This window comes from Anabrus simplex, chromosome 6 (genome assembly GCF_040414725.1).
Source record: "Anabrus simplex isolate iqAnaSimp1 chromosome 6, ASM4041472v1, whole genome shotgun sequence".
Taxonomy (NCBI): Eukaryota; Metazoa; Arthropoda; class Insecta; order Orthoptera; family Tettigoniidae; genus Anabrus; species Anabrus simplex.
In genome coordinates, this window is record NC_090270.1 from 73694206 (window position 1) to 73715738 (window position 21533).

Below are 21533 nucleotides of genomic sequence, written 5' to 3' on the forward strand. Positions count from 1 at the left end.
AATTTATGTCAATGTTTTTGCCATTCATAACATCAAAGAGAAACTGCCAAAATTGATCTGCGTCATGAAGGGGATGCAAAAAAAAAAAAAAAAAAAAAAAAGGGTCTCAATGGGGTATGTTCACTTATCATGGATTATGTGAAAAATGAAATCCCCGCAACTGCTGAAGAATTGCGTATTTATTTTGATAATTGTGGGGGCCAAAATAAGAATCATAAGAAAGATTTTTAAAAAATTGAACAATTTTTCCAGTGAGAGGGGACAGCTTCATGCCATGCGATCGAGATTTCAGTATCATTACGAGGTCACTGGAAAGGAGTAGATCGTTTGTACACAATGATAGATATTAATGCGGAAGATTATTCATAGCTCAATCTCCACAAGTTCATTATCAGGTGCATTCAGACTTCTGACATATTAGATTTCAAAAGCTGGTGGCTTTAGTTTTATTCCAAGACTGCAGTTTCAAAGGAGACTAGAGGTAGAATGATCCCGAAGAAAGACAAAATTCATTTTAACATTCAGTCGTTTTCACATATTTCTTATAATTCAGAATTTAAGGGTGTCATCATTGCTAGTCCATTCATTGATAGCTTGTGCATAAACACTGTCAGAATAAGTATCGCCAGTCGAGTGCCATCATTTTTGCCAATAAACTCTGCGTACCCGGCAGGAAATATACCTTTTAAGAAGAGGAAAATTGATGATCTGAAGAAACTGGTAGAGTATATACCTGATGAGGATGAGTAACCAGGAGTACTTCACGGAGCTGACGTCTTGGCCTACTGTGACAGGAGGAGATGACAATGATGATTATTAGAGGAGGATACGGAAGATTTCGGTAACTATTCTTCATCCTGAGAGTAACTATTCTTCATCCTAAGACTAAGAACTTCGTTATATTATAATATTCTAACATTTTTCTGTGAAAAATAAAAGGCTGTATGGAAACTTTGAGTGGTTAGATAAAGCGATTCAGTTGTAAACTTCTTTTACACAGAAAGGTCATCAGTCCACAAGATTTAAAATATCTGTCTAATTCAACTACTGATGATAAATTCATGAAATATGTTCAGAGGAATCCTAATATGCATTTTCTATTTGATCGTAACAATTTTTACATTTATATTATGATATTAAAAGTTGTAAACCACTTTTATAAAGAAAGGTAATCAGACCACAATATTTAAACAATCTGTATAATTCAACTATTGATGATAAATCCATTAAATATATTCAGAGGAATCCTAATATGCATTCTCTATTTGATGCTAATAATTTTTACATTTCTATTACGATAGTAAAATGTCCACACTGTTTTTCCTGATTTACCAACAATTAGCTAAACTGGACTGAAGCCCTTTCTTTATGAACCGATCCAAATACTTTACAATAATTTTTATATTATTACAGGGGACTTAAATTCAGAGTCGCCGAACAATCGTCTGAAAGAAAAGGCAAGTTCAGATTGATACTGGTCCATCATCTCCCGCCGGGAGAAGGAGTTTGGTTAATTTGTGCTGGTACCGGTGCGTTAAGACGCTCCTCACCCAGCTATTTAGTGAGATATACTATTAGGGAAATATCTAGTTGTGTGTTGTCTTAGTGAGTGTTGATTATTAAAGAAGAGCAGTAATTTGAGAAGAGTAATTTAGTGAGTTAATTTGAGTTATTGGTTACCCATCCAATGGGTGACCACGCCCGATGTTGCTTAACTGTGGCTTACTGATTTTTATATTGAAAGTTTTAAGTGGCCGTTGAAGAGGACACGTTTGATTATTCCCTGAGTGAATGGCTGACGCAGTAATTATTGTATCAGATATGCGGTCGTGTTGGGATGGTCACCCATCCAAACACTAACCACGCCCGGCATTTACCTTGTATGTGGTAACGGGGATTTATCTCGTAATTACGCAAGGACTACACATTTTGCAAACTGTGGCGTTTACGTTTAATGTGTGTGTGCAGATGTAATTTTGAAGAACAGCATTATTAATGGGAAACAGCATGTTGCACTCCGCCGCGGTCGTGCCGTGGTTCTAGTGTTTTGAAGGCCGTGATTTAAGAAAGTGAGGACATGTGTGATTGGGTGGGATGATTTAATGGGTTGGTATGTTTAATTCAGGATTAATTGTCGGCTTGGCATTGTAATGGGGTCTTGGCTTTGGTCTGCGAGGAGTTTGAGTAGTAAAAAGGTTGAGCAGGGAGGGAATGTCTCTGGTTGAGGGATCTGGGTTCGAAGGTCGTTGAATAGTGAGACTTAGGAGTGAAGGAGGTGTGTTATGTTGGTGTAGGTGTTGGGCACGTTTGTGGTGAGCTTTAACTGCCTGTTTTAAGAAAGGACAGCCAGGGAACGAGGCGGCATGGCGCACCTCGCCTGGTCCCTTGGTACCTCACAAATAGTGTGGCGATGAGGACCGCCACATCTATTACATCTGGTGGACTCGGAGCACGTAGCCGCCGAGTGGTTTAACTTGAGACAGTTTAAAGCATTGAGTAATTGGTGTTGGTCGAGGAAGGGTGCGGGCTCGAGTCTCTGTCCTGTTAGTGTCGCATGTTGGTGCTTGGTTTGGCCTGCGAGCTGGTTTTTTACGCCAGCTCTTGGTCTGAGTGTATCTGGTTCGTGTATCCGTGCCCGGTTGTGAGACTGATGAGATCCCAGTTCCGGGCTCGGGAGTTGGTGGAGAGAGGGCAGCTGTGTGTGAGGTGCATGTGTTAGGCTGAGCACACGTGCCCGGTTGTGAGATGAAGGGTTTCTCATTTCCGGGCTCATGAACTTCAGTTGTAGTGGTGGTGTGTAGAAGGTCTGTTTGAGTTTCAGTTGTAGTGGTGGTGGGTGGAAGGTCTGTTTGAGTTTCAGTTGCAGTGGTGGTGGGTAGAAGGTCTGTTTGAGTTTCAGTGGTGAGGCTTTCTGGATCTGATTCGGTGGACGGGGGATGGGGGCAGTGAGGTGTCACGTCATAGGTTTGAGGATTTATGAGCATGGGATGGGGGAGGCCAGTTTGTTGTAGGGCAGATCTGATGGTGTTGATCAGTGGCGAAGCTTGGGGGGAATCTAAGAGTCTCAGATTCCCCAGACGAAATACGAATAATAAATTATTGATATAAGGCACGAAAATTATGTCTAATAAACTTAATAGACTTCACGACTCTCCGATCTGCCGCGTACTCGCAGAGCACTGAGCCTAGCCGTCGAGTCTGGCTTCAGCCAGACTCCTACCTTTCTGCTAGCTCGCTTTGAAACCTAGCTGGGAGTCTAGTCTCCAAGTCGCGAGTAACGAGTTAATGTTTGCGTTCTGATCTGTTGATCTGTGAAGTTTACAACTTATTATTAGTGGTCTGTGTTTTGTGAAGAGTTGCCAGTATTTTTTAAATCCGTGTATAATGAATGAAAGTAATGATCTTATTACATACTTGCTTCGAACTCCATTTTCTTCTTTGTCTTTCGAAGAAAAATGTGCCCTGAAAGACAAGCGACCACAGCCATTATTGAAAATTGTGCAAAAGGATGGAAACCAAATAAGAACTTTCCAGTCCCAGTGGTATAAGGATTATACATGGCTTACAGCAAGTGTGACACATTGTAAGTTTTATTGTTACATTTGCATATTATTTGGAGGTGATAGTGAATGGAATGAGGGTGGCATCAGTACCCTAAAAAATTTTCATAGAAGAGCACGTAAACACCAGATTTCAAAAAGACATATTCAGAACAGTGAGCGTTTTCTTCTTCTCGGCAGGAGTAGAATAGATCATGCGATATCAGAAGCGGCTCGTCTTGCAGCTCTAAAGCATAATGAGTTAGTAAATCATAATAGACGGGTTCTTGGCAGGTTAGTTCAAGTGGTGTGTTTTCTCGGAAAACAAGAACTTCCATTCCGTGGGCATGACGAGAGTAGTGACTCCGTAAATAAAGGTAACTACCTCGAGACTTTGGAATTGCTAGCACAAGAAGAACAATTCATGAGAGAGCATCTGGGAGCAACTTCAGGATTTAAAGGAACTTCGAGTGACATTCAGAATGAACTTATTGACTGTGTAACTCAAGTGATGAATGAAGAGATTCAGAAAGAAATTTCTATTTGTGAATTTGTATCAGTTCAGGCGGATGAAACATTAGATATATCTTGTCAGAATCAGATGAACATTATATTTCGGTATTGTGTTGGTTATAACGTTCACGAGAGGTTTGTGGGGTTCTATGACGTCTCAAAAGATAAAAGTGCCACTGGACTGTCAGCCGTAATATTGGATGTCTTACGAAAATGGGGCGTAGAAAAGAAGTTAATATGTCAGACTTACGACGGGGCTTCCGTAATGGCGGGTTCTACAGGGGGTGTTCAAACTATCGTAAAGCAACTTTGCCCACATGCAATGTTTATACATTGCTATGCACATAAGCTTAATTTGGTACTCTTGTATGGAGCAAAAGCTATAAAGAAAGTGCGTCTCTTTTCTTATGATTTGACTGCCTTCCATACATATTTCAGCAAGTCATCAAAGAGAACTCAAGTCCTAAGAGATAAAGGCTTTAAACTTCCCCCGGCATGTACGACACGTTGGAACTTCCACTCCAGAGCAACACTAACAATAGCATCCCATTTTAAGGACTTGAAAGAAGCTCTTACACACATTGTTGATAAAGATGAAGAATGGGATGGCGAATCTGTTAATGGTGCTATGGGACTGGTTAAGTGATTAGATGACCCTAATTTCCTCTTCCTGTTGTGCGTCTTCAACAAGATATTTTGCTACACGGATCATTTATTCAAGGTGCTGCAAGCAAAATGCACATCTAATGTAAATATCTGCAACCATGAGATAAAGCAAACCATAAATAACTTAAAAAAATCTGAGAAATGAAGAAACAGTGAATGAATGCATAGACACCAGCAAAGCTCTCAATACCGCAATGGCAACAGAATCATTTGTAGTGCCAACCCTCACAGCATTAGCATATGAAGTAATTGATACCACCGTGGTACAGATGGAAATACGGTTCTGTGACTTTGAAAACTTCCATTTTGCAGAATTATTGGATGAGAATCAATTTAAGGCTTACAACACAAGTTTTCCCTCAATGAAAATGAAACAACTCCTGAAGATGTACCCTTTTTTCGAAAGTGAACAACTGACAAATGAACTTGTGAATGTGTACTCTGATGAAGCTAAACATCTACCTCCACAAATACTGCTAAAATATATGTTGGATAATGGTCTGGACAAGGTTTACGAACAAACAACACGTTTGGTTCGTTTAGTTCTCACATTTCCAGTGACAACATGTTCGAGTGAAAGAAGTATGAGTGCGCTAAAACGCATAAAAACCTTCCTGAGGAATTCAATGACAAACAGTAGACTATGTAATTTAAGTACACTTGCGATAGAGAAATCTCTATTGCACGAACTGTCAAATAATCAGAGCTTCAGGGACCGTGTCATTGATGCATTTGCAGAGAGAAAGGAGCGCCGCATACACTTGCTGTATAAAAGAATTTAAGGTAAGCTTGAACAATATTCTTAGACTCCCCAAGTAATATAGCTAGCTTCGCCACTGGTGTTGATGAATTTGTTTCGGATGGGTGTGATCAGTAGGAGGTTATTATGGGTTTCCTCGATTACTGCGATGTGGTGGTTTAGGATTGGCCATAGGGATTGGAGAACTTTTTGTCTGACTTGAGGAACAGGGGCGTCATCGTGGGTAAATCTGGTTGGTTGGAGGGGGACGATTAAAACACAGCAGTTTGGTGAGGTTGAGAATGGAGAGTTGAAGCGGACGTAGTGACAGGGTGTTTCGTAGTTGTAGTCTTCTTCAATCATGGTTAGGGCCTGGAAGGAACTTGGTGTTTGTGAATGGGAAGGGCCGGGGTTTTGGCTACTCAATCCACCAGAATTGTCCCGGCTCAGGGTTAGAAACTGTAGTTTGGTAGGATCTGGGGTGCTGTAAAGCACTGGAACGGTCAAACTCTTTCCAGGACCGGCGTCTGACTTGGCGCACTCAGTGGGCACTAGTCGTATTAGGTTTAGTTTTAAATTGGATCACGCCAAGACATGACACGAACTAGTGACCGCACTGAGCACTAGACAAATTGCTCGTGTGCCTGCACAAGGTTGGGCAGGCTGGCTGGCTGGTATTGGCTGTCGGTCGTGGTGCTGCCCCCTGATTGGCTGGCAGTCAGTGCGGGGCTTGGCGAGAGACTTGGCGGTAGGCGAGCTGGCTGGTACAGGGTCCTGGATCGGTTAGTGCTTGGCTCTCTTCGATGTGCTCGCTATGAGCGCTTGGCTGAGAATCGATTGATACTGGTAACGGATCCCACTGGCTTTATACTTTATCTAGAGGTAAAGTGTAACCCATACTGTGGTATTCGTACCATTATACTGTCTTTAACAAAATGTTACAAATTACTCAGCATTTTAAAAAATAAATAAAATATAAACACGCAAGTTCTTTGTGGTCATTTGTTTCTTTCCAACCCTCCAAACACCCCGCCCCGACAACACCGCCCGGATAAGACATCTTCCGCCAAATACCTCAACTACCTACCCCGTTTTTGTTAGGTTTTTTTTTTTTTTTCTGCTACATCCTTTGTTTTCTCAAATACTGAATCTAAATTTCTTCGTTCCCCTTTGCTCCCGTCCGTCCGTCCTTCTTCTTCCTGCCTCCATTAACGATTTATTAATTTTACTATATGCCACCCATTTTTTATTGTTATAGGCATCATGCTGTCCCCGTGGCTGCTCTCTATGATGTTGGTCTCCATCTCTCACAGCACATCGCAGAGCCGACTAGAGGAACTGTACTCATGGCGACAAGTAGATTTCGTGTTCCCGAGTGATCCCATCAGGCTAGATGCCCTCGCATCTGGAGCCTACATACCAGAGAACGTCCTTCCGATGGGGTTAGAAATTTGGGGAGATCGCATCTTCGTCTCCTTTCCCAAATTCAGACCTGGAATTCCTGCAACTTTAGCAACCATCCCTAGAGATCCAAAGGGAGATTCTTCTCCAGCGATGACACCATACCCAAACTGGGCTTGGCATTTACAAACTAACTGTGATGGTCTAACCTCTGTCTTCCGTATGGCAATGGACCGTTGTGGAAGACTCTGGGTATTGGACACAGGAACAGTGGAAATTGCTATCAACATGAGGCAGAAATGTCCTCCTCAAATACTGGTGTTCAATTTACGCACTGATCAGTTACTGTGGAGGTATCGTCTGCCAGATGACCAGTTTAAGGATGGTTCTTTATTTGTAAACATCGCTGTCGACGATCGTGGTAACCACTGTGAGGATACGTTCGCCTACCTTGCAGACACGTTCCGCTACGGACTTGTAGTGTACAGCTGGCGCGAAGACCGATCCTGGAGGATAGAGAGCAACTACTTCTACCCTGAGCCCCTCCATGGTGACTATGAGATACACGGAGTGACTTTCCAGTGGAGCGATGGCTTATTCGGTCTTGCACTTTCGCCAGAGGATCATAATGGAGAACGCTCACTCTTCTTCCATGCAATGTCAAGTTATCGCGAGTTTGTCGTCCCGACATCTTTCTTAAAAAATGAGACCGCTTCTATAGACGCAAATCCATATGCTTTCAAAGTTCTTGAAGATCCCAGGGGCTTGTATAGAAGTCAGTCCTCTGGATCTGCCATGGATCGTCAAGGTGTGCTATTCTATAATCTCGTTTCGCGAGATGCAGTGGGTTGTTGGAACTCCAGACAGCCATATGGTTTTCGATTACCCCTTCAGGGCATCATCGCTCACGACAAAACCTCTCTCATCTACCCCAATGATCTAAAAGTGGATCAAGAAGCGCATCAGAATTTATGGGTGCTCAGCAACAGATTTCCAATATACAGATACTCAGTTCTTGATCCACACGATGTCAACTACAGAATACTAACAGCACCAACAGACACTATTGTGAAGGAAACTGTGTGTGATCCCGACTATGTTTATGTTCCACATGAATCAATATATTCATGTGGGTATTAGCATTAGTACTATTTATTTACCACAATTCTGTGCAGATGTATGGAAGGTCTAGAGAAAAAGGGTGAGCCCCAATGTACATATAAACTGTTCCCTAGACCTGAAGGAGTTACATCGTTGCATAAGATCAAATTATGCTGTGTAGTCGATAAAAATGGCGGCTTTGGAATACTTATATCACGGAACATATCAGACTATATTATTACGGGTCTGTCCGGCTCCATGGCTGAATTGTTAGCGAGCTGGCCTTTGATCACAGGAGTCCCTGGTTCGATTCCCGGCAGGGTCTGGAATTTTAACCATAATTGGTTAATTTTGTTGGCACGGGGGCTGGGTGTATGTGTCCTCTTCATCATCATTTCATCCTCACCACGACGCGCAGGTCACCTACGGGAGTCACATCAAAAGACCTGCATCTGGCGAGCCGAACTTGTCCTCGGACACTCCTGGCACTAAAAGCTATACGCCATTTCATTTCATTACGGGTCTGAACTTCAAATTAAGTCGGGGATCCACAACAAATAAAATTAATGAGTGAAAAGACTATCATTCTACCGACAGACAAAAGCTAGAATAGATACACGAAAGAAATACAAATTTGAAAAATATAATATAATATCCCTACTCTTCATGTTCGCTACCGTATCTATACACCCAGCGCGTCAATATTTACCCAAGGAGTCAGATTATTTAATTAGGAATGCAGTAATGTAGTCATGTTTAAAAGGGGTGTTGTGACTGAATAATAGTCGTTAAAATTTAGAATGGTATTTTATTTTAAATTGTGTGTATTTAATGGAACAATGATAGACTTCAGGAGTTTCCCAGACAGTTTATATTTATGTGAACAAATTCTATTCTAAGGTATATTTTGCTAAAATACCTGTGTTCTTGCCTCACCCCCCCCCCCCACCCCAATTTTGTTTTATAGATTAGAGGAAAGAAATTCAGGCTATCATTCGTGCAGTTTGAATGATCCAAACATTTATATTAACTATGAAAGTTGGAATCAAAACTGTTAGAATATTAAAAAGTACTGGAAATTATGTGGTTTATCGTAACAGACAATGGTACAGATGCAAGAAATAAGTTGTAAAGGACGTTTTGAAGACGCTTTTCAACATGACAAAAATACATTCCCTTCTTATAAATTTTGCTTATGAGTTTGTGAACTACATAATCAACAGACGATAGTCCGTTAAGAAACAGCTTCTTAGCACAATGGCATGCTTTTCAATGGAGAATACTACAGGGTCTTTCGTTCAAAGTGGGGCCGGCGCAGCGCACGGGGTAGATGGGCGAGCTGGTCAGACGAGCACACGGCAACTCGCTGAGCTTGGGGCCGGGAGAGCACCCGTATGAATCGCATGTAAATAACAAGCACGCATAATCAAAGTAAAATCATTTCTCACCTTGTCACAGAACATGTTGAAAATGTCCTCCACCTGCATCTACACATTTCTGCCTTCATCTAAGAAAATTTTCATTCATACGCATTAGTTCATCTACCGAGATAGCCTCAATTTCTCTCGCGATATTTTATTTGAGTTCATCTACAGTGTGAGGGTTTGTTGCATAAACGTTATTTTTCAATTTTTACCATAAATAAAAATCGCAAACTGTAAGATCTGGGGATCTTGCGGGTCATAATGGTTTACTAATTACTCTGTTGTCAAAAATTTCCTCAATTAAACTTAATGACTCATTAACCTTATCAGGGATGCCGAGTCTTGCTGGAAATATCCAGACTGGCATTCATTGTCCGCCAATTGTTAAAAAAATGGTACGAGAATGCCATTCTTATATCTCTGCCCAGCGATTGTGGTTTCAAAAACTATAGGCCGTATTATCCTGTCTGCAGTTACTGCCGCCAACCCTGAATTTTCACACGCTAGATGAACTCAAACACAAGAGAAATTGAGGCTATCTCGGTAGATGAACTAATGCGTATGAATGAAAATTTCCTTGGATGAAGCCAGAAATGTGTAGATCCAGGTGGAGGACATTTTCAACATCTACTGTGACAAGGTGAGAAATTATTTTACTTTGGTTATGCGTTATTATGCGTGCTTGTTATTTACATGCGATTCATACGGGCGCTCTCTCGGCCCCAAGCTCAGCGAGTTGCCGTGTGCTCGTCTGACCTTTAGCTCGCCCATCTATCCGCTGCGCTGCGCCAGCCGACCGGCCGGCCCCACTTTAAGTGAAAGACTCTGTAATTAAATGTGACCATTCTAAAGTATCCAGGAGATGTTCTTAGTCAATATCCAGAACTTCCTTTTACTTCTAGAATACCTGCAGTTTTTAACTCTATTCCTTATTGTTAACGCTTCGAGTCGCACGTTGGCCAGGCCGAAGAGGTGGACGCCGAAAAGAAGTTAATTTACCAGCCAACTGTAAACTACTATAAAGATAAATATCACCTAGACAATATTTCCGTCCATGGACTCATGATCGGAGCTCGAGGTACAATCCCTAAATGTCTTGTACAGCTATGGGATTCTCTCGGTCTCAGCCGGACACGGCTTCACGACATCGCTATCGCCGCAATACGAGGTTTAGTGACCATACTCCGCAATCATCTATATAACATTTGAAGAACCATATTGCAAACTTATTCCTGAGCCTTGTGGTGATTATTTCTACCTGACACACTAGCAAACTCAACAGTAACTTAGAAGACAAAATACTGTGTAGTCGACATACTTTGACCTTGTGGCAAAAGACTACTTCGGTTGGTTGACCAGAGTGCAGACCCCCACTCCTCGATTTGGAGCAATAGCGCTGTCTCTCTCTTTCTCCGCGCCTATTTAGCTCGCTCCGCCTGTCTCCCTCTTCTTCACTTGCTCCGTAGCGTTTCAAATCCGAGCCGAGTTAAGCCGAGCTTCCTGAGACGAAGCGTTGGTCCGAGCCGAGCCGAATGGGACCGATGCACCGTGCACAGGAACTCTGCGCCTCAATTTGCACGCGTGAGATTTTGGGCGTTTGAGAGGGCCTGTTTAGACGGTAGTAAAAAACGGCCCAGAATGCTAAAGTACAATGATGTAGATAGAGCAGTTCTTGAGTGGATGAAGATGGTGATTGACAAAAACACGTCTATATCAAGACCATAAGAAAAGGTAGCTGAATATGGGCGACATTTGGGGCATGAAACATTCCAAGTAAGTTACAGTTGGTTAGACAAATTTAAGAAACATCACGGCATCACAGAAAAAAGTTGTATCGGGAGAAAGCAACATATGTCTGAAGAAGGTTGCAGTATTTGGAAAACTAATGTCTTAGATGGCATTTTGAAAGAGTATGAGTGATCAGTAACGAGGAGCTGCCTGATGGTGAGATAGCGGTTCCTGTCTAGAAAGCCAAGAAGTGTCTTCAGTTGGTGTTGGGATCAACTGCAAGCAGCAGATGTAATTGATTAGAGGATTATTCGCGCTGACCATGCGGCACCTCGAAATCTGCAGGTCTTCGGGCTGAGGAACAGTCGCTTGATAGGTCGAGGCCCATAAGGACTGTTGAGATATAGGGTTAAAGTCTTAGAAGGTATTTTAAAAGAGTGTCAGCCTCTCAACGTTTTCAACATGGACGAAAGAGGACTCGGTTTTTATGTGCTTACCAAACAAGACATTAGCTTTTAAGACCGCCGAAGAGCGTGTGACAGTTGTTATTTGTGCCAGCATGTCTGGAAAGGAAATAAACAAACTTATTATGATAGGAAAAAGTAAACACCCAAATGATTTAAAAGGTTCAAATCTCTAGAAATTGATTACGATTTCAATAACAAAGCATATGGCCGGTGAGATTTTCAATGAGTACCTTCTACATTTCGATTTTTTTATGGTTGCAGAGAAGAGAAAATTTGTTCTCTTTATGGACAATTGCCAAGCACACACGCCTTCTTCAGCGAAAAAAAGTAGCAAATGTGAAGCTGGGCTTTTTCATTCCCAACAAAACATCAAAACTACAACCGTTGAACTAACTAGTGATGAAGTATATAAAATGCATTGCTGAAAACATCGTCTCAACAATTCCCATAGCACATTTCGAAAACGGCGTACTTTATTATAATATAATTAATTCAGAATGTATATTTCGGAGCTGTCAAAGGTATAGCAAAATGACGTTTCGGAAACAATAATTAATTAGGAAAATTTTCTACAATAGACGAAGAATGTAGTAGCGCAGTTTCTTCGGTAGCAAAATGTTGGAACCAACTGCAAGCAGCAGGTGTAAATGATCAGGACATACCACTGGATATAGTTTTAAAAGTGTATGAGGACGTTGTTGCTTATTATCCAACAGATAGTTAAATTTTCGATTCGATCAAAGAAGGGGGGTATCCAAAATGAAGATGATGTGGAAGAAGATTTACAAATAGGAATTCACGACTGCTTTAACACTATTCGTCGTGGATTTCAGTTTACCGAAAATGTACCTGCTTCCACTGAAATAAATGTGAACACTTTTACAAGCAGCGCTCTACTAAAATGATCCAGGAGGACATGAAGTGTGTAATGACTGGAAACGTTGTCCTACGCGATTAATGTTGGTTTACTTGAGTATTGTCTTTACTATGTGCAAACATACCGTAGCCTATCTACTGTAGATATATGCATTGTAAAATAAAGGTTAATGTTCTGTACTAAAATATAAATAATACAGTGGTCTTAAAAGAACAGACATTAAAATGTAAGCATCCTGATAAAATATTGTACTACGAGTATAATATATCACATCTAGTCTAGTACTATTTTAAGTTTTTCATGTTTTTAAGTTGAAGTTTTACTACTACATACCAAGATTCATTTTACTAACGCATGTGCATCTGTATATAATAAATCATGTGAATAAATGTCATTAAAATGTATGATACCCTTGATTTCCTTTTATTAAAAGATAACAGAATTTCGCCATCAGAACTGTTACAAAATTAACACAAAGAGCTATGCAGATAGAAACAGTACGCGTAGTTCTGAACGGTATTCATCATGATCAATCCAAAAGAAAATTGAGGTAATTCGATATGCCTAGATATATTTATAATTCATAATATTTTACAAACTGTAACTAACGTAACCTTACAAAACCTATGTGGTCTTCCATACCAAATGAATATTTCTTCCAATTTTCTGATCATGTACTGTACTTTATATTTCAACTAAAATTATGATGATAACAAGATTCAATGTATTATTAATGTATTATTAATGTGCAAACTGTAGTAGTCTTCTAGTAACCTAATTTTGATTCAAACTTCTTTAAAGTAACTATACAGGCCCCAATACAAGGAGGGTAACAGGGTTAAAGAAATATAGGAGGAATAAAAATATAAAAATGAAGACTTCGTAGACTTCATGCTCGAGATTGAGAGTATAACTCTTACATCTAGACTATATTCTTCCACAGTGATTCCCCTTTAACAGTCTACCTGATATTCTATTCATGTGCACATTTTCCGTCAGGACGTTAAGAGATTTAGAAACGAAATCTCGAGGTTGATTAACCTAAAAGAGACACATGTACCGAGATATTTGCTACACCAAAGGCAATCTGGAATAGAACTAACCAGTGAATTCTACACAGTCCCAGCCACCGAGGGCATACACAGAATCTTAAGGTATTTAAGGGTGTTTCAATTTGTTTAATTAATGGCATGTTTAAGAAGCAATTAAAGGTAAATTTCAAGCAACTGGTGTGTACTACAGCACTCAGCAGCCGGGTTTGGCTACCTCTCAACAGAAAGTCAAACACCCAGTAATATTGTATTTTCAAACTGATAACCTCTTGCAAAATAATAATAATAATAATAATAATAATAATAATAATAATAATAATAATAATAATAATAATAATAATAATAATAATTTTAGTCGAATATTCTGTGACGCCAAGGTGCCGGAATGTTGTTTCACAGTTCTTTAACGTGCCAGTAAATCTACCGATACGAGGCTGACGTACTTCAGCACTATAAAATACCACCGCACTGAACCAGGATCGAACTTGAAAAGCTGGGATCAGAAGGCCAGCGCTCTGCCATCTGAGCTACTCAACCCGGCCACCAAACTTTAAATGCATATAATAATAATAATAATAATAATAATAATAATAATAATAATAATAATAATAATAATAATAATAATAATAATAATAATAATAATACCGTATGCAGCAAAACTAATGGTACTGAAATGTCATTTGATTGTGTTGGTACAGTATGTGTTCAAAATGTGTACACACATACACAGTAATGGTGTCCAGATACAAACAAAGCATGGCGTCCCCAACCTTCTCGCTAAACGCATTGCTGCTGGTAGATAGCCCGCTACAAGTCTTTGTCGTGATTAAAACGGGCACAGTGGTGGATGTATAGCAATACACACACTGCGCCTTCTGCACTACCCGTTTACTCACTCCCCTCCTTTTCAGTACTGGAGTGTGTTGATTGTGTATGTCGAGACACTGTTTCTGTGCGTGAGCGTGCCATCACGTGCCAAGCTTTGTTCAACTGTTCTACAGATTATTGAAAAGCTGAATAACATTACTGTAAGGGCAGAAAAAAATTACGTTATCTTCTCGCCTAATTCAGGAATATTAATTTGTAGGTGGGTCATCTGTCTTGAAAAGAGATTCTTTCAACATGCCCCGTAAGTAGGCATCTGAGGCCGTGACATCCGATGAAGCAGGAAGTGTTCAAGAATGGAGTTCAAGGATCAATCAATCAATCAATCAGTCAGTCAGTCAGTCAGTCAGTCAGTCAGTCAGTCAGTCAGTCAGTCAGTCAGTCAGTCAGTCAATCAATCAATCAATCAATCCCCACTGATATGAATTTAGGGCAGTCGCCCAAGTGGCAGATTCCGTTTACCTCGTATTTTCTTAAGTAATTGCAAAACATTTGGAAATTTATTTGAACATCTCCCTTGGTAAATTATTCCAATCCCTAAGGCTGATTCTCCACGAGCAGGTAAAACGCCGCTGTTCGCCCGCCTGACCGCTCAAACGTTTTGCCTATTCTACACGAGCGGTTGAATTGACGCCTGTAAACAGCGCCAAAAACGCCGGCTACACGCGCAGCCATTCTCCACCAGCGATAAACCTGCCAAACTACAATGATGGATGTCGTACAAATAGGTCTTGTTGTCGGAGCTGTTCAACTACAGTTATTAGCAATATTGAAAAAGAAACCTGGTAAGAAAAGACGTTGGTGGACTTACCCTGCGTTATCGAATCGTCTCACCACTGGGCAATTTCACGCAAAGTTTTGCGAACAAAGGAGCTATCCGGAAATATTTTTCCAATGTCAGTTGCTTCATTCGATGAGCTGTTTGAACTTATTAAGGCGCATATTACTAAACGAGTGAAATGGCAGTTTAGGGGAAGGCCTGAAATTTAATTCTCAAATATTTATATTATTAGTGGTCTTATCGATAAATATTACATAACTCAAGTTATACAGAATTAAATTTCCGAACATTTATGTCTCATACATGTTTACCGTACCGGCTGTGATAACAGAGATTTTCATGCATTCGTATTTTTGTTGCTAAGTCCATATCAAAGTCGAAGCAGGAGAAAATGGGTTAACAGAATATAATGAAAATCGGTACATAGAGTCGGGTAATAAGAAACTACAGTCTAAGCTGTAAACAATTTTATTCACCCTGGATGAAATTGCAGTTTAGGGGAAGGCACCTAAATTTTTTTTTAAATACCTACAATAAGTTATTGGTCCTATCGAAAAGTACTGCTTAACAAAAGTGAGAGAGAATACAACTTCCGATCATTTATGTTTTATTACCAATGGCCGTAGCCGTGTTGAAACACCGGAATCCGTGAGATCTCCGAAGTTAAGCAACATTGGGCGTGGTCAAGATTTGAATGGGTTGCTACGCGCAGTTGGTGAGGGGTAAGGGAATGGTGTATTGGAAAGGAACTGGCCACCCTACCACACGTAAACTCCGACTCAGGCACACCACTGCGAAGGTTCGGACCTGCCTTCGGGCAAAATACACCCTTACCTTTATGTTTTATTCAGTACCGACTATGATAAGAGTTGTATTTCAGAGTCGGAAGAAAACTAAATGTGAAGGCCTACAATATCGAAAGCCATAACATTAATCAAAAATAACATCATACCAAATACAGTAGAGACAATACGCGACACTCAGCATGATATCGAGGGACAGCTATTAGAGCTCTCTCTAGCGGGTAGACCTGAAAACTACTGATTCTTTCATAAGAGCACGTGTATTTTGTGTGAAGTTTTTGTTGTTATTTATGCGTTTTCAGTGGGTTGACATAATTAAATAGTAGCGTGTGTCATTCCTTGATATCTTCTCTCAACATGAGGGGAAAGGTATGTGCTGTGTTTGACTGCAGTAACTATGAAGTAGAGAAGAATGCGCGGTCGTTCTTCCGTGTCCCTCGTGACAATAAAATGTAAGTAATATTGTGTTTGCATATATATTCTTCCAGTGACAAAGATTTTTTTAGTACTTCATAATCTTCTGATCTGCTCGACCCATATTTTAAGTGGCTTAAAATATAATACGCATAGTTTATTGTATAGTGCAGCAGTTAACATTCAATACCGATGTGTTGTTGTAGGTGTGATCTGTGGGTTTTGAAATGTCACAGAAGTGATTTGGATAAGGTGTACAAGAAAGAAGGGACGTTACACTTATATAAGAATTATAAGATCTGTTCAGATCATTTCCAGGAGAGCGACTTTTTAAATCGACTATACAGCCAACGGTATGTTACATTTTTACTCTAATTGTACTTAAATATTCCTCAAAGCATCACTATCGACAACATCTTCATATTTTTCTTTCTTTTATCCCTCTTCTCAGATTAAAGCCGGGATTTTATAGATTTTCTTTCTGTTAGTAGGCTTCATGTTAAGAGGAAAATTGTCCAGCTTTTAAATGTTAATTCATTGCATCATGTGTGTAAGGAATGTTCCGATATTTTTATTGACAAGTGTCTTAATGTGATGATACAATGTTTATTAAATGAGAAAAAAGACAAATCTAACCGTAAAAGTTCAGGGAGTAATGTTAAAGCAGAAAAAGTAATGCATAAATGAAAGATCAAACCATTTCACAGCAGTCCATTTCACATATTATTTATATGACTAATTTCAGTCTTTTTAAATAATTCTTCATTCATTTATCCATAATTGCTTTAGCAACTTCGAAGTTAATATCTCAATAATACTTTCTTTCTAGACGTAATTTATTTATCCATTTTCGTATATGCATTTCTATTGATATTTGAATTTAGCGCGACTTTTCAGGTCAAGTCACTAGGAGCGAATTGTCTCCCATTTTAACAAGGCTAAATCCGTAAGTGTCGCGTATTGTTTCTACTGTATTTGATCATACTGATCATTGCTTGTTGTGATGTTCTTTGTCTCTTATGCTGCCACTCAACTCCGATAGATGGGATTACTGCTGCGTGCCGAGTATAACAGCCTGACTGAATATTGGCGGGAAATAGCTGGGGAGTTAGAAAACTTTCTTCTTTAGCATTCCATTCCTCTGGTTCATACATTTCCTGATACTTCTGGTACCTAACACACTGGTTCATCATAGTATTCCAGCTATTCTATCCTTACTCTGACGGGCTGTTTTGAATGAGCAGTGTAGTAGTAGTAGTAGTAGTAGTAGTAGTAGTAGTAGTAGTAGTAGTAGTAGTAGTAGTAGTAGCATGACCTGGTCTAGAATTACAATTTAGGCCTACTCTAAATTATAGCACCACAATTCACTAAATAATTCAAAATTCAACCCTGAAAAGAGCCGTTTCTTAAGAAAAGCTTCTTCCGCTTCACTTTTATTAAATCTATATTCATTTTATTCCAAATTAGCAGTGAAGAGGTGCTTTTTCCTCGGGCTTTGAGGAGGAATTTGCGTCTAAGTCAGATAGTTTCTTCCCCCGCCAGTGTATTGAAATGAGATTTTCCGATTCATCGTGTATTCCTAGGAAACAGAGGAGTAAAAGGGCGTATTATTCGACCCACCCCCTCCCCCGCCGAAAAAAAGACTGTGTTGACAGGTCACGGCTGTCTGCGGCTTGGTCATTCCAGCTCTGAAAATTTGGATTGTTAGATCGGAAGCGTAGTACTGTTCGTTAAAAGTGAGAAAATGTGTGGTTTTTCATTTGAGCGAGTATTTCATATGAAAACATTGCGTTTAATCGTGTAATTCCCATTGACATCATTGCAATGCCTATGTTCATTTCAGATGGGAAAATGACTCAGGCAGTCTTTCTGAGGATGTAAAAAGGCAGGTGGAGATTGAGCGTCTGCCATTATAACGCTCCCTAACTTGATTGTGACTGATAGTAAGCAAGCGGGCCTGCCGTTACAACGAATATTCGCTAATCCAGACTTCATGTGAGAAAAGACGTTTGGTGAATTCCCCGTCGCATTTGTACGATAACGTTAAGAGCTTATGGAATTTAATACAAACTTGCTCACAACGTGTACACTACCTAACCTAGAATTCTGTATACAATGTAGAATTCCGTAGCGAAGCACGGGTACATCAGCTAGTAAAGAATATACTACACTTCAGTCAGTTCCTATCGTGCGACAGAGGCGGGCGAACTGCTCATTGCCGCCTCGTGGAGTATGATTCGCTGTTCTACCGCTAGCGGGATTGACGCCTCTGCTGGCGTTAGACCCGCCTGCCCGCTCATGGACGCGTCCACCCGCGGCGTGCAAACCGCCCGTGTAGACAGCTCTACAAATACCCCATAGTTCTGTTCCGCAAGCGGGTTTGTAGCGGGCGAACAGCGGCGTTTTACCTGCTCGTGGGAAATCAGCCTAACTCCCCTTCCTATAAACGAATATTTGCCCCAATTTGCCCTCTTAAATTCCAATTTTATCTTCATATTGTGATCTTTCCTACTTTTAAAGACACCACTCAAACTTATTCGTCTACTAATGTCATTCCACGCAATCTCTCCGTTGACAGCTCGGAACATACCACTTAATCGAATAGATCGTCCCCTTTCTCCCAAATTTTCCCAGCCCAAACTTTGTAATGTTTTCGTAAGGCAATTCTTTGTCGGAAATCACCCAGATCAAATCGCGTTGCTTTGCTTTGGAATTTTTCCAGTTCTTGAATCAAGTAATCCTCGTGTAGGGTCCCATACGCTGCTCTCTCCTTTACATCGTTAATACAACCCCTAAATACCCTCATAACTATAAGCAGAGATCTATACGCTTTATTTAAAATCCCGTTTATGTGTCCTTGCAGGAGGAAATATAGTCCGCCTCAGCGTGGACTGCAGTTTCATCTAGCTGCATCCATTGTCCGTGGAGGGGTACATTTCTGGCGCGGCAAAATCAACGCAAATATCGCACGAATTGAGTAATAATGAGATCTTGTAGGCTGCATGTCCACTGTTTTTTGGATTCTGAGCATCATCTTCGACGAAGTAAGGACCAAATATTCCACGACCGGAGACGGCGCACTAAGTTGTAACCCGCGCACTGTGTAGTGTGTTCTGTACATTTTGTATATAAAGACATCAGGCCGTTCGAACCATAAAAAAGGATTTGTTTGTCAAGTGATGTAGCTATCAAGGTGAATATGGCTTTCATCTGAAAACCATTGTTCCACAAGAAATCTGGGTTCTCATACGTCATGGACAACACTCGGATGCAATACTGTAACGGGGTTCGCTCAACGCGGTAGACAAATCCTCCTAGTTCTTCAATCATCCGCCAAAATGACCTATCGTTGAAACAGAGTTTGAACGATATTCGTTTGGGGATTACAACAACTGTTAAAGAAGTCGTCTATGATTCTCGTTTGTGGTGACGGTTCTTGGGCGCCCTGTTTTCCCATTTCATTGAAATAAGTCTGATCCCGTATGAAAGAACTTGTCAACGCCAGCTAACATTGTTCTGTTATTCGGTGCCTCCTCATTAAATCGCTCCTCGTATTGTTCTTTAACGCGAAGAAAACTCGGCCCATTCTGGTACCCCACTCCGAATGACTGGAAATAATGTTCCACGATGAACACGCTCTCCTCTGTTGTGATGACCGTAAATACATAAATCAACACAACACTGAATTTACAATGTCAAACTTCTTTTCTTGTTTCGTATAGGCCAACTACAGGCCACGATATTCAACTGTTTCTTTTGGGGTGCATTTTGATGTTTGCCCGGTAATTGCACACACATCCTCTGGCTTCTCCGTGGTTTGTCCTGGAACTTCTTTTTCCTTAAGCATCCTCTTGAGAGATGCCCGGCCTTTTAAGTCTCTTTCTGTCCCTTCCAGTTCTTGCAGATCTTACTTTACTTCCAACAACCATGGTGAATCGGTCTTCCTCTTTTGCCAGTAAACGAGAAGCTGGTTGGTCAACCTGGCCTGATGCATTTTGTAGACGTGTCCATACAATGCTAGGTGTCTCTTCCTGGTCACAGCTCTTGGTTGGGTCGCCTTTTATATTCGTTCCTTTCCTTGACTGATCCTAATGTCGTCCTCAATATTTCCCTCTCCTGAATTTCGAACTTGTCCGTGAGTCCCTTCCTGTCGAATATTAAACATTCTGAAGCAAATAAGGCTTCAGGGCGAATGATTGTTAGTGCTTCATTTTAGTGTTTTAGGAGAAACACTTTTTATTGTAGGTGTTCTTGGTCAGTTGGTATGATAATGTTACTCCTTCGGAGAGACTGGGTTCCAGCCACTCTCCCAGGTATTTAAGTCTGTTGGTTTTCGTGATTCTTCCTTGCTCCAGATGCAGTGTACAAGGAGTTCCACTGATGTTCGTAATGTATTGTGTTTTCTGAAGTGAAATATGTAGCCCTAACTTTGCTGCTTGTTGTCCAAGAACATTGAATTGTTTCACTGAAGCTTCTATTGAATTAGAAGTGCCAGGTCGTCGGCGAATGCCAGGCAATCAATATTCAGTCCGTTGCACTTGTGTCCCAGAAAGATACCACATGGTATCCCCTGTCTAGTTAATTACTTTCACCACTCTCTTATTACCTTTCGCACAGCACAGTTAAAGAGGAGAGGGGTGAGGCCGTCTCCTTGTCCTACCCCTGTCTTGATTTCAAAACTTGCCGAGAGGGTTCCTCTGAACTTCACTCGTGTTTTTTAAAGTCTGCTGGATAAGGTTATGGGTCTTCAAGGTCCAGTCCTAGTTCCTGGAGGATTTTCATGAGAGTATGTCTGTCAACTGAACCATGCGCCTTCTTGAAGTCGACAAAGACGATGATATATTTCTTCTTACCGGCCGTTTTTACCTGACGGGGCACTGACAATGTCAAACTATTATATACAAGAAAAAATTCTTCATTGTTAGGAAGATAAGGACAGCAGATGAGCGATAATTTCAGTGTCGTTTGTTTTGCACCGCATGCCGTATTATTATTATTATTATTATTATTATTATTATTATTATTATTATTATTATTATTATTATTATCAATCATCATCTTCTTCTTAGCATACCGAGAAAGCTGGCCGTGTGGTTAGTGGCGCGCAGCTATGCGCTTGCATTTGAGAGATAGTAGGTTCAAA

At 40.6% G+C, this 21533-nt stretch overlaps 1 protein-coding gene across 1 annotated transcript in view; it reads left to right on the forward strand.

The window, feature by feature from the left end:
• Nucleotides 1-13287, forward strand: part of LOC136876144 (protein yellow) — a 38615-nt gene extending 25328 nt beyond the window's left edge. Inside the window, exon 2 of the mRNA XM_067149852.2 lies at nucleotides 6716-13287. Coding sequence (XP_067005953.2) covers nucleotides 6721-7998 — 1278 coding nt within the window. The 5' untranslated portion in view covers nucleotides 6716-6720 and the 3' untranslated portion in view covers nucleotides 7999-13287. The remainder of the gene's footprint in view (nucleotides 1-6715) is intronic.
• Nucleotides 13288-21533: the final 8246 nt, after the last annotated feature.